Source organism: Rhinopithecus bieti, unplaced genomic scaffold (genome assembly GCF_001698545.2).
Source record: "Rhinopithecus bieti isolate Rb0 unplaced genomic scaffold, ASM169854v2 scaffold_75139, whole genome shotgun sequence".
In the NCBI taxonomy this organism is placed as follows: domain Eukaryota; kingdom Metazoa; phylum Chordata; class Mammalia; order Primates; family Cercopithecidae; genus Rhinopithecus; species Rhinopithecus bieti.
Window position 1 is genome coordinate 494738 of NW_016827924.1, and position 13315 is coordinate 508052.

The 13315-nt window shown below is 50.5% G+C and overlaps 1 protein-coding gene across 5 annotated transcripts in view; it reads right to left on the reverse strand.

Moving 5' to 3' along the window:
- LOC108523529 (BCL-6 corepressor) overlaps positions 1 to 13315 on the reverse strand; it is a 128561-nt gene that overhangs the window by 16388 nt on the left and 98858 nt on the right. For 3 of the 5 annotated variants that reach the window (XM_017864170.1, XM_017864171.1, XM_017864174.1), the window contains exons 2-6: positions 8956 to 9081; positions 7534 to 7612; positions 3442 to 6273; positions 2739 to 2792; positions 2074 to 2260 (exon numbers count right to left, since the gene is read on the reverse strand). In XM_017864170.1, the coding sequence (XP_017719659.1) occupies positions 2074 to 2260; positions 2739 to 2792; positions 3442 to 6273; positions 7534 to 7612; positions 8956 to 9041 (3238 nt within the window). In that variant the 5' untranslated portion in view covers positions 9042 to 9081. The remainder of the gene's footprint in view (positions 1 to 2073; positions 2261 to 2738; positions 2793 to 3441; positions 6274 to 7533; positions 7613 to 8955; positions 9082 to 13315) is intronic. The other 2 variants (XM_017864173.1, XM_017864175.1) reach the window with 1 other exon arrangement.

Sequence of the window (13315 nt, forward strand, 5' to 3'; positions counted from 1 at the left end):
AGATGCACCCACATGCAGGCAGCTGAGGCCACACAGGCAGCACCTGCCATCTCAGAAGCTACTGATGCTGCAGGAGTGGAAGGGAGAGGCTTCGGGGTGGCATCCTCTACCCTCTTTGTGACCCCTGCCTGCCCCAAATCCCTACCCCAGTTTCCATATGCTCACAGCTTGGCTCTGGGCCACAATGACACCCACGAGAGACGTGATGGCCGAGACGGCTCAGTGAATTTGCAGCTGAACGGATCCAGCGCCTGCTGTCCCCTGGATGAGATGGCAGTGGCAGCAGCAAGGACAATGTTTCCTCTAGGTTCCCCCTCTCGATCAACCACAAACCAATGGTGCCCCAGCTCTTCCTTGGCCCCAGTATTTAAAACGAGCCTTCACCCTCCCCACCCCTTTTCTGCTCTCCCTGCCATGGCTCATTACCTGAGGAGCACTACGTGGTGACTTATGGCTTGCGAGGCCCCGGGTGCTCCAAGAACACAGCCTGTTGGTATGAAGCTTGGAGGGACTTACAGAAGGAGAAAGGGAGGCCTTTCTAAATCATGTGGGGCTCAAGCCCTGCTCCCCATTAGCCACACCGAGTTACTCAGATGTGAATGGAGGGTCTGGCCACGTTGCTCAAAAACCAGAGCAAGGGCAAGAAGGCTGGAAGCTGGCTAAGTTCCTGTCCCTTCCTCCAGGTCCCCAGCCATCTACTCAGAACAAAGAGGGATTCTCATGTATGGTATTCCCTCTCTTAGAAGCACCTCCCCCCTCAACTCGGCCTTGCCCACTTCTCCCAGCACAACCTTCCCAAGAGCTGGTGTTGAGGCAACTCAGAAGGGGGGCTGCGAGTTGGCAGCAATCATCAGGGAGCGGCAAGGCTTTCTTTGCCACTTCACCCAAGAGTGGCTTGGACCTCCTGCCACCCTGTAGCCACCCTTCGAGGAAGAGTGAACAACTTCAGGTACATTGAGTCCCTGCCACTTGAGTAAGGCCACCACCTACTAGCAACAGAAACTACCTTCTTCAGCAATGACTTACAACAAATCAGTCCTGGTTTAGCTTACCCAGGATCCTGGCAGGTGGCCTTAGTCTGCTCCCAGGGATGAGCTGGAAGTGGAGGGAGGGGTGTGTGCTCCAAGTAGCAAGAAGCACACTCTCCCTGATCACACATTCTTCCCAAACTGTGTCAGGCACCAATGAACTGCATTGTGAATGTCAAACCTCTGATGGCCCATGGTGGGGAGCTCTCAAACATACCCAACACTTTCAAGTGTCCTGACTCAGGAGGACTTTGCACCCATTCCTCCAGTTAGTTCACCCAGACACCCTAATTCCCCTTCGCCCAATGAGGTTTCTCATGTTGCAAGCAGACCTAAAGCTTCAAGCTTGCACATTTAAAAAAGAAAGAGGAAGACCTTCTCCACTTGCTGCTGACACACCTTACCACCCTGGAAGACTCCTGGGTAAATCCCAAAGTCAACTCTGTTGGTTGTGGGGCGCGGGGACGGGACCTGCTGTAAGAACCAAAGGGAGTGTCCTGAGCATCACTTCCCCTCCAAAATGCAAGTTGCCCTCTATCTGGTGAGAAGAGCCCCCTCATGCATGCCAGGCTGTCTTGGATTCTGTGGCCAATTCTCCGCCACCCCCTACGGTAAATCATCATGCTCTTCTTTATGGTGACGTCACCATGTTCATCCTACTTCAACAACATCTATGCCTTTGGAGGGAGAATATAAGGACTCTCCATTCCACATCAGACTGTCACCACGGGGGTGGGGCAGGAGATGGCTGGGAAGTGTCATTCCACTGCTACAAAATACAACCTGTCCCTGCACCAAATTTGCTACTGCCATACCTCTGCTACATTGTGTTACATGAGACTGTTATCAGCTCTAGAACCAGTGCTTCTTTGGAAAAAAAGATGTGTCCCAGGAAACTACCTTTCACAGACGCCTCATTCCTGGTTGCCACCATTCATAAGGACAGTCGGCCCTTCACTGCATGCATGGCAAAAGCAGCCCATTTCTCCGAGCAGATGCCAACCGGACCTGAGGCCAACACAGCAAACTGCTCGGGTTTACTTACATCTCTCACTTTCGTTCTGGTCGGCAATGGCCTCCTCCAGGGCGACCGACTTTGGCTTTTTGTCCTGATTTCCTTTCAACCTTTCCCAGTCGGCTGGGCTGAATTTGCACATCTCGGAGTCTTTGGTTGCTGGGTGGCCACCTTCTCTTTCTTTCATCTCCAACTCTGAGAAGCGCATCATTGCACGCTAGAAAGAGAATGGAGATGGGAAAAAAAAAAAAACAACACCTTACCATAAAAGCTATTTCATTTGCCTTATCTTAAAGGAAAGTATTTTCAAAGAAAAGTGCCCAAAACCAACCACAATTTATGAGATGTAACTCAGATATTTTAAAGTTTAACAGATAAAACTTAAGAATATCTATATGTAAGTAGTCACACATTCTTTATTCATAAAGTCATGTGTATATAGATATATATGCGGTGTGTATGTATATCCACACATACACTATTGCATACGGACAGACATTCTCTTTTGAAGGTAAATAAAACAAAACGAAAACACAACGCAAAGAAAACAAAACAAAAACATAACAGAAAAGAAACAAAATACACAATGAATAAAGACGACCATGGCCCACAAACTTCCCTTTGTATATTTGGAAATGAAATTTAACTCAAAAGGTTTATGTAAGATTCTAGTAATAAAAATTTGAAGAACTGACCTCACAGTAAGCAGCGGGTAGACATAAAATACTGTCCTCTTGTAATCCTTCCATCTATGTAATTAAAATGGGCACTCAATGGATCATTTAGATAACTTCATCCATTTTTATAAGCATAAACCAATTTTTTTCTTAACATTGCAAAACAATTTGGCTTTATTCATCTTTTAATTAAAAGTAAAATATCTTAAGGAAATTCCTACACAACATCTATCATAATTCACTAGCAAGTTAAATACATACTGTATCCCTTTAAGCAACCTTTTTTTTTTTCCTTTCTTTTTGGTGAAAAATTTGCATGAATCCCACAGACATGCGGCTGCTACACATCACCAGGTATCAAGTAAGGCATTCTAAGCAGCACTTCTAGGTATATTTGTTATCTTACAGGCAGAGAAATCAAAGCAATTGATAGGTAAACGTCATGCAGTCTTTAGATACCCTTCACAATAATTAAAACATCTGTTATCAGCAATTGAGTGGAGTTCCCTTATAATCTACAGAATAACTTAAAGCATCCAGACACGCCTCAGTGCTACCACTCACGTTCTCTTACTGGCCACATTGCATACATTCAAATTACCACAAGCTTCATTCACCAAATCTGCCTGGTGCCCTGCCCTACCATACTCCCCCAATCCTCTTTACACATTAAAAAACTGACAACCGGTAAAGTAACTGAAATTCAGGTGGGGGGGCTCACCTGCAATGCCCGTTGCTCCCGGCTAAGCTGACTGGAATCTGCATACAGTTCGGTAGTGACACATTTGAATCGGTCACCCACGTAACCCGCTGAGTTGGCGATTCTCTTTGCCAGCTTAGATGGCTTCGGTTTCAGAACTTTGCCATCATTTGATTCAGCCTCATCGGCTCCATCTTTGGTATAGGTGGGGGTCACGTCCACACTTGGTGGGGCACTGCCCACACAAAATGGTTTGGGATCCTCCTGGGTTTTACCAAAAGTTACAGCAGGGCCATCGCTCCCCAGAGTTGGCTCCAGGAATGGAGTCGAGACTGGCAACCCTAGGTTTTCTTTGTTGGTACCTGCCAGAACACTGTCCTTGCTTACGCTGAAGACTGGCTGTTTGAAAGTATAAGTTTCGTGGAAGTCACTGATGCGCCCCAACTCCTCTCTCAGGGCGATGAAATCACGGTGCTGCTGCAGGGCCGGCTCAGCTGAAGGCTTGGGGGGCTCAGTGCTCTGGCCAACGCTCTCTGCTGCAAAGCTGGGTTTGGACACGTTTGTGTCAGTTTTAGCATCTGATTCTTCTCGGAGAAGGTCTACGTAGACAAGCTTGTCGCTTTTGACAACAGTCTTCCCTTGATTCCAGTTGGGGTTTGGCTTTAGGTTCTTGTCGGTGGGGACATCTGGATGTAACTTGCTGCTGCTAGTTTCCAAAATCTCGGAAAACCGATTCCGGAGTGTTGGGTCCTCGTAGCGGGCTCTCTCATGGGACCGGGACCTCCTCTCTGGTTTCTCCTCTTTAGTGATCTCTATGGGCGTGTGTGGTATCAACATGGGATGCACCATGCCCAACCCCAGGGCATCTTGGTAGGTCACAAACTCTGGACGGCCGGTGGGCAGCCCATAGGGCAGTCCAGGCTTTGGGGCAAGGTGCCCAGGAAACAGACTGCCATTGGGTAACAAAACTGGATGAGGGTAGACAGGTCCTTTGCCATGTAAAGAGAGGGGACTTACAGCAATGCCCTCGGGGGCTGGGTAAGGGAGGTAACTCCTGGGGTAGGGAATTGGTGGGGACCTGAATGCCTCATTTGGAGACAGAAATATAGAGCTTGGTGGAAGGCCGTTCTCGTTTGCTTTGAAACTCGGTTCTGGGTTGCTGGCTTTGGCGCCCTTGCTGCTGGTGCTGCTACTGTGCTTGGCAGGAGTGGCCGGGGGCTGGCCCACGTGCTGAATAACGGATGGTGTGGTGTCTACGGAGCTCCTGCTGGTTTTGGTGCCATCTGCATTGGCATTGGGGGCGGGTGACGCAGAGGCTGGGCGGCCTGCACTCGACACTGACCCTGAAACGTTAGTAATGACGGCATCCGTGCCGCCCATGCGCGGACATGATGAACTCCGCTGCTGTGGTATCGCCCAGTCCAATGCCTTGTTTTTCAGCGACATGCTTTTGCCATTGTTCTCTTCGTTAGGACTTGGCCCGGGCACCACCCAGGATGAGGGAGCAGTGCTGATGATTTCAGATCTATAGATAGCACAACCATTTCCTGGAGGAGACAGTGTTTCTTTCGGAATCTCACTTCCGGAGAGCACTAAGCCACTTCCAGCCCTGCTGTGAACCAGGACTGTGGGAGCCATCTTTTTCATGTGGTCAGCTTTGGAAGCATCTACATCCACCACTTTAGAAGACAAGTCTAGTGGCTTATCTGTGACGTCTTTGGTAACGGTCTGCTTCTCCAACAGAGGAGGTGAGCTGCCGTCTTTTCTGTCTTGAACCGCTGTCTTCCGGGCATGCCCGGGCACTGGCTGGGCACTTTCGCCCCCTTCCGGAGCCTTGGGATACTTGCCGTTGGAGAGCCTGGCCGCGGGGAACTCGCTGCTGACTGTCATGTATGGCTTCGACAGGGCAACTGAAGGAGAGGTGGAGATCCTGGCATAGTGCTTGTGGAACTCCGAGTAGGTGTCTGCAGAAGGCTGGGTGGGAAGGTGGACTCGGGGTGAGGGCCGAGGAGAGGGAGGCAACAGGAGAGCTGTGTCCCCCGGCAGGCCACTGGTGACCGCCTTGGCAGAGGGAACCCTGGGCTGCTTACTGTTCTGGATGTGAGGATAGGCGTGGGAATCAACGGGATTCCCAGGGCTGACGCCCATCTTCCACGGGAGGCTTTTGTCTGCGCAATGGACGAGAGGCGGGATGGCTGGGGAGGCCGAAGGTGTCGAGAGCCTCATGGGTGATGCCAAGGATGATGGGATGTGGGGACCGACGTAGTGAGGTGGTGGCAGGTAGAGAAATCGCTCCCCGTTGGTGCAGACTGGAGAATACAGCGGCTGGGCCAAGCTGTAGGACTGCTGAGGTAGCAAGGCCTTGTACATGTTCAGTGAATACTTATTTGGCGAGTCAAGGAAAGGGTAGATGGCTGGCGTGGCACCCTCCATGTAAGGATTGACCCAGGGCAGCCGCAGATAACTAGCACCATTGATGTTGAGAGGGCTCTGTTTATCGCTGGCAGGTCTGTCCAAGCCCAGTGTTTCTGCTGTGGCTACAGCACTTTTTTGTATTCCAGGCGGTGTTTTGTATATAGCACTGAAGCCATTTGGGGGTTTTCCAGAGACAGCGGAAGCCTCCACTGTCTCAGGTGTATTCGGTTTGAACTGCATCTCTGGATTTCTTTCCGAAGAAAACCCAAGGCCACCTAGGGTGCTCGTGGCAGCCTCCCGACCTTTCTCTGAGCCCAGTCCACACAAGCTAGAATAGACGATGTTTCCGGGGACCCGGAGCCCTTCCCGGATCAGGCCAGTGCGGTCCATGCTCAGTGCTGCCAGGCCATCAATTCTATGGGCCGTGCTCGCATCCACCTTTGCAAAAGAACAACACGGGTATTACTAGGGCACTCCTTCAAGGCAGCAGTACCCGAAGACACTGCCAACTAGTTCAACGTGCCATCAGCCTTAACATTCAAGCAGAAAGGGTTAAAGACAGGCTTCGGGGGGTAAGGGTCTGTTTCCCTTCCCCTTTATCCAAACCCCTTTGCTGCCTGCCTTCTCACCTCTCAACTAGTATCCCGGAAGCAGGGAAAACGTTGGTCCCTTTGGACTGGAGGCCCATATATTAATTCAGTCATCTATTAAGTCTGAAGATTGTGGCCAGGCACGGTGGCTCACGCCTGTAATCCTACCACTTTGGGAGGCCAAGGCAGGCAGATTGCCTGAGCTCAGGAGTTCAAGACCAGCCTGGGCAACACGGTGAAACTCCATCTCTACTAAAATACAAAAAAATTAGCCGGGTGTGGCGGTGTGCGCCTGTAGTCCCAGCTACTCGGGAGACTGAGGTAAGACAATTGCTTGAACCCGGGAGGTGGAGGTTGCAGTGAGCCAAGATTGCACCACTGCACTCCAGCCTGGGTGACAAAGCGAGACTCCGTCTCTAAAAAAATCAAAATTAAAAAATAAAAATAAAAAAGTCTGAAGATTTTACCTTCTCAGCAAAATTCTTTGCTACAACTGAGAAGCCACCAACTCCAAAACTCTCAGCATCACCCTCATGGGGTACAGAATTCACACTAACCCTCCCTGGGCCTGTCAGGCTTGGGGGTGGGTGTTCATTTCCCCTGGGTGCAGGAAGGCATGACTTAACAGAACAAGAAACAATCTTCGATGGGACAACAGGAACAGAAGACTTTAGCAGCCTCATTTCTAAATCAATAAAGAAGCCATGGGTCAAACTGTGGTTGTGTCTTCTGACTTCCTCTCCCTTGTGTCTGAAGTGACAGTCCTGTGTTTCTTATTTTACTGGAAAGGTAAACCCTAAGGGGCTACTTGGAGGCTGGAAATTTATCCAGCTGGGAACGCTGATGTGGCATTCAGCTTATGGAAGAAAAGAGAGTACACATCCCACCAGTCACTAGGGGACAGGGACATGTATGGCGAGGCAGGAAGGCAAGACAGGAAGAGCTTGGGTGGGGGCCTTGTCCTGTCGCAGAGGCCTCCGACTCAGCCCTGCTCTGAACCACCACCCCTACCCCATTCCCCACCCTTTAAAGGCCTGCAAATTAATACGATTGATTACAGATCACTGACATGCAGATATGGCATCAACAGAAGCTATTAATCTCTTACCACGTTGTGGTTCAAGGGATTTTCCTCCCTCAGTTCCAGTCTGGCTTTTGAAGCGTCACCATCATTTACAAGGATTTTCCTATTTAAAAGGATATACCAACTTCATGAAAGCATTCCTCACTAAATCTATCTTTCACAGATCTCCCCAGAACAGACCAGTTTCTACTAACCCAATTTTTAAAACTGTCCTTAACCCTCCATCCCCACCAGCTGTCAATGGCCCATATTGAAAGTTGCCCCCAAATGGTGATTCAACTTGACCAGGAAAAACAAAGGAAATGCAAAGCTTTCACGAATCACAAATATGATGTCCCCAAGGTAGGTAAGCCAGAAATTAAGCACAACCACTTCTGCCTCAAGATCTTTTTCTCTAGAGGTCAAGTAGGCCAACTGGAGCTTGGCTGTCCCAGCCAACCCTTATAAACTCTCCTGGAGGGTAGACATGAAGTGGTAACACGGCCAAAGACCAGACGGGGCTGGAAGGCTGGAGTCTACGGGCTGGTGGCCTCATCAACCACTTCCGTGTTACCCAGGAGGGTAGGCTTTCAAAACTTTTCCCACAACAAAGTTAGGGACCATGTCCTACGAAACTGGTTTCCATGGTGATAAAAAAGCCATATTTGACTGCCTTTGTCAAAATGACAGGGGGATACACACTAGTATCATACAAATGTCAGCTGTTCCAGGCTGAAGAGGAAGTTGCACATCTGTGCCAGGCTGCTGCGGCTGCCCTGGGACTTGTTATCAGAGAGCATCGATAAAGAAAGTGCTTGGTGCCAACTTCCAAATCCCCAGGATAAAAATCGCTGACAAGCAGCAGAGGAAAAGTTTCCTCATTACCCCAAAGAGCAGCTTCAATCATCTACTGCTTAGCTGCCTCCACCCCACACTCCAAAATTACTGATTAGGAGGCATAACAGAGCTGTCTGGCGACCAAAAGCAGGTGCCAGTGGCCTCCTGGAACAGGCAGCAGAGGACAATGAGAGATCCTGGGCTTCAATGAAGGAAAAGGGTGGCTCTCTCCCCATTTATTACTGAGCAAACTATTTGTTTTAAAAGCACATCGAATGCTGCTCCACCTGGGCCCACACTCCTGACATTTAGAGTTAAAGCAGCATATAGACTGGGATTAATTCTCCTTCATAAATATGAAATAATAAATTAAGGACGAAAGTGCACTGAAAGGCCGCTTTAGGGGCTAATCTTTTAAAGGGCGGCAATGCTTCGCTGAGCCAGGTTGCCTGTTAAAACTGTAAATCAAGAGCGGCCGACTAGGCAGGAGCTCTTTCTTTCCCACCCCTTTTGGGCCCACGGTGGCTGTGAGAAGGTGAGGAGGGCTTCAGCATGGACATGGGCTCCGCTCAGGAGCGTGAGGAAGGTGCCCACTCTCCCCTCAGGCCTGGCCCAGGTGGGAGCATTCACCTGTCTTCGCTCGCCCCACACATGCGGACCCTCTCGCTGTTCATCCAGCTGTGAACGTTCCCATACAGGGGGGTTGCTGAGAGCATGTCGTCTTCCGGGATGGCAGCTTTGCTTCAAGCGTCTAGTCTGTTTAAAGGAAAGAAAAAAAAAAAATCCCAGGAGGTTCAGTAAAGGAGAGCCAAACAGGGTGCTAGAGAAGGCTTCTTTCTAGGTGATTCATACAGGATGCAGATCGGGAAGGCAGGCTGTGCCTGCTGTCTACAGTGGTCTGGGAGCCAAGGACAGACACCTGATTCGAAGGGACAGCGGAGGGGCAGGCAGCTTCCCTGGTAGGAGGTGCTGGGGCTGGGGAAGAAGTTTAATTCGAAACAGGCAGCCTCATCCAAGGCACAGAATGCATCCAGGACACACCACAGCACCCGCCCACCCCCTTTCCTCTGAAAGTGTACAGTGGTCATTCATTCTTGCCACTTGTTAAAGAAGGTAGAGAAGACTTGATTCAACAAGGGGAGGCTCTGACAATAGGTTCAGGGATGCTGCATCACTGGGAGGCACACAGCTGATCTCTCCTGGGGCCAAAAGGGAAGGGTGGAAGGCACAATAGCGAGGTGAGCAGCAGGTCCAGGTCTCCAACTACCTGCGTTTCTAGGGCTGAATTTCCAAGGCTGTCGTGTGTGTGACTTACAGATTGAGGGTGAAAAAGAGTCGGTGGGCTGGTGACCTGCCCCACCGGAGCCCTGGATTAGATTAAGCACCTAACCCGGGTGGTTTTGCCTGGAAGCTACAGAGGGAGGCGGCTGAGTAATTCAATGACGCCTGCTCACTGGGGACGAGAAATCATTAGCGAGCACAGAAGTCTTAGCAGCCCTGGCTGATGGGCTCCAAGCCGCTGGCACATGGGGAGCCAGCAGAAGTCACCCATTTTCCACCTCCTGGGAGGGGGAGGTTGCCAAGGCAGAGGAGCTCAGACCACCTCCCACCCCCTCTTACCTCCTCTGCCCACCGCCCCCACCCACATCACATTCTAGTTTGCTGCATGAGTGAAGGGTCAGGACAAGCTGCATTTTATTAACAGGATTATCACGGCGCGTGATTTATCCTCGTGCAGGATTTTAATTGCTCTTTGGAGGTTGAGCCGTTTCTTTTGACTGCGCTTCAGCCCATATCCTGCTGTTAAATGCTGGGTTAATAAGTAGGGGAGCCTTTAATGCCTGGGACCGATGGCCCTCGGCAATTCCCTGCTCACAAACACATCTCGGTGTCCCTTGTCCGGACTGGCCATGGCATTTTTCCACGGGACCCAAACCTGGGTGTGAAATAATTGGTGTGCAGATCATCAGGGGAACTTTCTTCTCCTCCCTCACACACCCACCCACACAGTTTCCGAAAGCCCAAATGTTCCCTAAGTCGACACATTTCCTTTGTTAGAAGGAAAAAATATGCAAATGCTTGCTTTTACACTTTAGCACACGGAGCAGACTGCCAGGTCGGTTGGGTTGGAGGCACCAGGTCCGGGGACTTTTCTGTGAGAGTGACTGAGGGTGGGGTTAGGGGACACCTGGGGATGGAATCCCAAAGCCGGTCTGTACTTCCTCATTTCTTTGTCCTAACTAGGTCTTTTGTCCACCAGCATCCCCCATGGGCCCCCATCCATAGAAGAACGTCTGTTAATCAAAATCCACATGCACCGACACACCATGTATAGTTAGAGCTCAACAATGAGGCTGGAAGAGAGAGAAAGGGTCCAAGAAAAAGGCAGAAATCTGCAGAGGCATCAGGCATGACGGGGTTCTGGAAAGCTACTTCCCTAGGAAAGGTCTCCAGACAGCAGCTCTTCCAGTGGGCTAGCCATAGCACCCCAAAAAGACTGACTTGGCTGCTGGGGAAGGTTCTATAAGGGTTCGTGGGCTTTTCTTCCATCTTGCAAATACACAAATCAAGTGGGGAAGGCCACCACTGGTGCTGGGCAGACCACAAGGCACATTCAATGTAGTGGCAGTGTCCCCTCTCCGGCCCCTGCTGCCCCTTCTAACAAAAGGAAGACATCCTGGGTAGGATAACAGAGAAGGTGGAGCATCATTCCCGGATGCCAGTGTGTCCCCGTCATCAAGCTACAGCAGTGGGACTGCACCATGCCATCCCCTCACTGTGCCATGATGAAATGCAGAAATTACATCATGAACCAAAGGGTCACTCAATCAAACCCCCAAGAAAAGGATGAGAGAAGAAGTGTGTGCCTGATGAACCTCGATCTTCTGGTGTCCCCATTCTTAAAAATTGGCCTCCCCTTTAAAAAAGCTGCCTCCAGCCGGGCAAGGTGGCTCACGCCTATAATCCCAGCACTTTGGGAGGCTGAGGTGGGTGGATCACCTGAAGTCAGGAGTTTGAGACCAGCCTGACCCACAAGGAGAAACCCCGTCTCTACCAAAAATACAAAATTAGCTGGGCATGGTGGCGTGTGCCTGCATTTCCCAACTACTCGGCAGGCTGAGGCAGGAGAATCGCTTGAACCTGGGAGGTGGAGGTTGCGGTGAGCCGAGATCACGCCACTGCACTCCAGCCTGGGCAATAAGAGCAAAACTCAAAAAAAAAAAAAACAAACAAACCTGCCTCTTACCCACCTCCCTTAAGTAGACACCTCGTGCAAAGGACCTCCCGGCACCTTCTTGGGAAACAGACTCATTATACTGAGGCCCAGCCCCGAAAAGGCCAGCAGTTGCTTCCATTCAAAGGGCCTTTCTTCAGCAAAGGCCACCTGGACTTAGCAGAAATGTGACTGCAGTTTACAGGCACCTGGACCTACTGGGTGCTTTCAAAGCATCTCCCCTTCTCCAGGGCTCCACTTTCGGGGTTTTCCATATTTATGGCGCACAGATAAATGATACCAGCCATCAGAATGAAGTGTTCTCAAATGCACAGGGTCAGATGGAGGGTTGAGGCTAGCGGAGTGGTTCACTGTCGTGTGTGTGTGTTTTGGGAGGAAAGGGGTGGAGGATGGGGCTGAACATAAAAGCAAAAGGGGGGAATACATTGTTGGATCCTGCTGTGGACTTATGCATACATGAACGCGCGCGCGTGCGCGCGCGCGCACACACACACACACACACACACACACACACACACAGACACACACTTATAATCTTTAGCTGCCCCATGAACTTTTTGTGAACTGTTTAAAAGTGGAGGTCTGTTGAACAAACAGCGGCGCCACTGCCAGCCATAATTTCATTGCAACAAGCTAAAGACTTTTAACTCTTCGGGTTCCTGGCCGAAGACGGAGAGGAGTGGAAAGGGCCAATGAGCAATGGCCCTGGCTCGCAGGAGGCCCTCCTCCTGGGTGACAAAGAGCAGTCCAAACCCACAAAAGCAGGGGCCTCCTTTGCAAAGGCCATACGGCTCACACCAAGCCTCTACTGAAGAACAGGGGTCACCTTTACCTACACCCCACCCTGGTTTCTCTGGCATGTACAATGAAGGGGACATTGGGGTAAGAAACAAAAAGAGACTGGGAGGCAAAGTATAGGGACATCGAACTTCTAGAAGCTGCTGTTGAAATAGCTGGGGCCTTTTTTTTTTTACCTCTAAGGCCAAGTGCTTCGAAACTGATGTCGCTGACCCTTGGCAGCAGAATACGGTGGAGAGGGCAAATGATCTGATTTCAATGACAAACAGTGCCTCAGGGTGCTTTGCAGCTATAGATGAAGCTTGTTTGCTTTTATTTTCAATGCCCACCTCCATCCCCACTTCTTCCAAATGCAGGCTGTGCTTCCAGAAGTGCCAAGATGTGTGAAGTCACTCATGAAAAGCACTTTACAAGCACCAACCTGTTCTACTGTGAGCTGCAAAGCTGCACCTTGGATCTGGGTTTTAACCCCTTTTTCTAGTAGTGGAGAGAAGTGGATAAAGGTGTGGATAGGGATGAAGAGGAAAGACGGCTGAGAAGAGGTCAGATGGGGAGGGTGTGGGTCTCTAAAGAACAGACTGGGAACTGTTCCAGCTGCCTGCTGGAACATCCAGGGCCAAGTAGAGAGACCTGGCTTGCGAGAAGCAGGCATGCACACTGCACACTGCACACTGCGTGGTCTCTAGCTCTTAGCACCAAGGAAATGGAATGCATAGGAGAGCTTGGGTCACCCTCGACAGACTCTTGAGTAGTCACTCGCTCCACAGCCAAGGGTTACGATGAGCGCACTGAGCTTGGCCTGGACACTGGGGAGAGGGGCCTGATTGGCAGAAGGGGGTTGAGGGACCAAGATCATAAGCCATCACTCCAACCTTGGCATCCCTGAGTAGGGGCACACCCACCCTCTATGAAAAGATGTGAGGGCAGACCACAGGTCCCAAGTCTTGGCCCCTTTCC